At 42.5% G+C, this 3,867-nt stretch overlaps 1 protein-coding gene across 2 annotated transcripts in view; it reads right to left on the bottom strand.

The window, feature by feature from the left end:
* Positions 1–2,927, bottom strand: part of SCPEP1 (serine carboxypeptidase 1) — a 9,732-nt gene extending 6,805 nt beyond the window's left edge. For both annotated transcript variants that reach the window (XM_009636009.2, XM_035891633.1), the window contains exons 1-4: positions 2,774–2,927; positions 1,801–1,890; positions 732–887; positions 178–252 (exon numbers count right to left, since the gene is read on the bottom strand). In XM_009636009.2, the coding sequence (XP_009634304.1) occupies positions 178–252; positions 732–887; positions 1,801–1,890; positions 2,774–2,848 (396 nt within the window). In that variant the 5' untranslated portion in view covers positions 2,849–2,927. The remainder of the gene's footprint in view (positions 1–177; positions 253–731; positions 888–1,800; positions 1,891–2,773) is intronic.
* Between the last annotated feature and the right edge of the window lie 940 nt (positions 2,928–3,867).

Below are 3,867 nucleotides of genomic sequence, written 5' to 3'. Positions count from 1 at the left end.
AAAAAAAAAAAAAAAAAAAAAATCAACTTTTAGTTAGATATTCAGGACTCCAGAACCAGTTTTCTTTAAGTGAAAAAAATATGTAACAGCCAGGGAAGGTGTATTCCAGGAAATACAAGTACTTGTACAACACCATGTTTGAAAGTAAAATGTGAACTACATCCTCCAACTACTTACCTTATGCAGCTCTAAAGCAACGCCAGCAGCCATTTTACCTCCGTAAGATTCAGAAAATATGTAGAATGGGATGGTCTGAAGAGAGAGAATCCACACAATGAACCCGTTGGACAGAGGGCAGAAGGGATCTCCAACTGTGTCCCACAGAACCCAGGCACTGGCTCTTCACCTCTCACTATCAAACACTGGGTATTTTTCTGATTCCAAGCTGCAGATAAGATTCCCTTAACATCCCGGTGTAATTACCGGGGGAAATTTTGAAGCAGGCACTTCAGTATTTTGGAACTAGAAACAGACGTGATCCTACATGCTTCTGGGATCGCACGATAGACAATAATCCACCCCGCTGCTTATCTAACTAGTGCCAAATTCAAGATACCACTTCTGAATTGTGGGAAGTAAGAGGCAGTGGTTATACTTGCACTGACTCCCACCAAATGCATGCTACCTAGTAGCAAACACTGCCCATCTGGGAGGCTGTTCACTAACACATTTTGAGATCTGTTTAAAAGCAAAGAAAATGATGATTCTAAGCAAGAATTCAAATCACTTACCTGGAATTCTGTTCTAAATGCAAAAAAATCTCCAAGAAAAACCATCATATCAGAAACTACTGTGGTAAGGTTTTTGGCAAACAAGCTACAATCATCCACATAACTGAATCCAGTGCCCACAGGATTATCCACGAACAAGATACTGGCTGCCTGCAACTGTACAAACAGAAAGAAGGTTTGTATGAAACCTTCAGCACCAGTGCAAACCTTAGTTTTGATGGCACTAACGTCAACTGAGCCACCAAATCTCTGGCCCTGGAAGAGACTGCAGAAAAATAAGGTGCAAGTCCAAACCAGAGAATGGTACAGGTGACACTTGTCGGTCAGAATGTAAAATAAGAGGGATTTTTTTTGTGTTGCTGGGCTTTTGTGAAACTGCTATAGCAAATGCCATAGTTGTATAGTTACAAGTGTACAAATAAAATCAATAGATCAGCTCACAGATAGCTAGCAAGGCCCAAAGCAATAAGGCTCACAAATAAAGAGGTACAACATAAGATCTTTCAATTTGCCCAATCTGAAACAAGAAAGGCACCCAAAAAATCCCAGTGATCCAAGGGCAGATCACCCATATGATCTAGGGAACTCCAGAGTAGTCAGAGTATTGGTAGCTCAGAGCACAAATACATTTCATTGAATAAATTTCCACCTTCACAGGCAACTGTAATTTGTTTTCCCTTAAAGGCCATACTAGGCTTATAATTACAAACCATTGGTTATACGTTGCCAGCCATCCAGAAAAACCTCTATGACTTTACACAATGAAGCTATGATCTGAAATAACATCCTTCTAGAATTTCCCTGCTCTCAGTTTCCCAGACACCTGCAATTCACAAATTCATAAAAGCCCCGACACATTCCATCAAATCAAATTAATAGGTCTATTCTTCAGTTCTTAACAAGGATATTCATATAAGCTATTTCATTAACCACACTATTTTAAGACGAAATATCAGAGTTCTATTGAATTTTAAATGAAAACTGTTCTGTGATGATAGCAACTATCTGCTTACACACAAGCAACAAACATTTTGCAATCAATAACTAGAAGCTGGACTCTCTACTGTACCCAGGTTGTATTTCTTGGTTTCATTTCTTTGTCTAATGGGCCAATTTCTTCAAAGTTCCCAAATCCACAGCCTGAAGCTCCTGGACCTCCCTGTGGGGAAATACCGAATGACAAATAAGTTAAAAGGCAGCATGGTATAGATATGACTGATAGGAGAAAAATAAAAGCAAGTCAGTAAGTAGAATGACAGACTATAAAATTAAAAAAAAAAAAACGGCTTTTGCACTGCATGTTAATTTGCAAAGGCGGCTTTCTTTCTAATCATCTTTCACTATGTGTACTCGTGCCATTTCTGAAAGCAAGAATTTAAACAGAGAAGCAATTACCCACTTGTGAAAGTATCTAATGAGTTGCATGCTGTGTGAGTGCAGTTTGAAAACCCTTCCCCTTATTCCCTTAATACAAATGCAAAAGTCAGCTATCTACAGAGGATGCAAGTCATTAGTTTTACCAGCATGTACAGAGTGTGCATTTCACTCTGAAGAAAAAACCCAGAAGGAAAAAGACGAAGTCACACACCACTGCCTTTTATGAAACTGCGACTGAGTGGGACCAATCTCTAAACAATCAGTCTCTCTCTTACTTGTTTCCATTTAGAAGTCTTTCCAAATCTCTGATCATTTTATCTAGTCTCTCTCTGAACACTGTTTAGACTGTAAGCTCTTCAGGAAAGGAGCTGTGACGCTACAATGTACTTGTAGCGTCTGGCACAAAAAGCACTACTGTTGTATGAAAGAACAGCCTCTACCTCTGCAATTTAACTTGATGGAAGGTGAGCAGTTGAGGGCACCCCACAACTCCAGAATGATATTTTCATTATTTCTTCCTAACCTAAATACCTCACTCACAAGGTGAATTATTTAGAATCAGACAATTTTGAATCCTATTTCTGTAGAGCTGCAAGATACCCATCAGACTGATCCAGGCACAGATGGAAAGAATTGTCATTTAAGTGTCTTTCACCAAACCTTACCTGCAGCCACAAGATGAGAGGTAATTCCGTGAAGTCTTTGGTTGGGTTATCTGCATAGTAGAGCCACCAGAACATGTGGGCCTTACTTCGAACTTGTACATATCCCCACAGCTCTTTGGGCTCTGGAGATTGCCTCAGAACTACACCTGCGGGGAAGTAAAAATAAAAATCAGCTAGGTAAAAGGCTTCGAGCTTCCCACCAGATTTGTTCCAAAACATTACATTTCAATCTTGGGTGTGATAATTAGAAGTGCTTCCATTAAAAAAAATTACTATAAGAAACCTGTCTATACTTACACCCACGCATATAGCTGAGTTATCATCAATGAATGAAGTTAAGTGTGTAATTAAGCACCTACTTATCAGGGCCTGACGTTACAGCGGCTGCCAAAATAGCAGCCCAATAGCTAGGATATTTTTTTCTATCAGGGAAACATTTAAAGTCTTTTGAAGGCCTGGGCGGAAAGCAGAGCCCCACTAGACACGATGGATAACTCGCACCAGCTTCAGGGCCACCGGGGCTCTTTCAGGGATCCAACACTTTGATCTTAGTCTCTGGGAAGATCAAATAATTTTACAGTCCCCAAGGAGCATAAAGGCAGGATAGACACAAGGGCCACTTCTAAACAAACCCAAGATCTAACCCTAAACTCAATTAAGTCAGTAGAGTCTCGTCAACTTAAGCAGTCAGTCTATTCTCCGTCTAGGACACAGGCGCTTTCCCAGAAATAGACCTTTGAAGCGACACCCCTTAATCTTCTCGATCACGACAGAAGGCAGCAGCCCACTGGAGAAGCAGCAACAAGGCTTTTCCAAGCCACAGCGCCCAGTCTTTGCTGATCCGCAGGGCACAGCGCTGAATAACATCACACTTTCTCCATCAGCCCTCACTGCAACAGCGGTGACACCCCGATAGGGCTGCTTTGCTCCCCGCAGCCCCCCTACCCCGAGGGCCTCGCCGGTAAAACCACCCAGGAGCACAGGGCTGCGCCCCGTCAGCCAGGATCGGGCAGCCCCGCAACAACCCCGTGCTTGCGGGCGGGCCGGCTTTCGGGGCCGCCCCCTCGGCCCCCCCGGCCGGCCCGGGGGGGGGG

The sequence above is a fragment of the Egretta garzetta genome, unplaced genomic scaffold (assembly GCF_000687185.1).
Source record: "Egretta garzetta isolate BGI_Z169 unplaced genomic scaffold, ASM68718v1 scaffold213, whole genome shotgun sequence".
Classification (NCBI taxonomy): Eukaryota; Metazoa; Chordata; class Aves; order Pelecaniformes; family Ardeidae; genus Egretta; species Egretta garzetta.
Note: the sequence above shows the minus strand (reverse complement) of the source record. Positions and strands in the feature narration are given on the sequence as shown.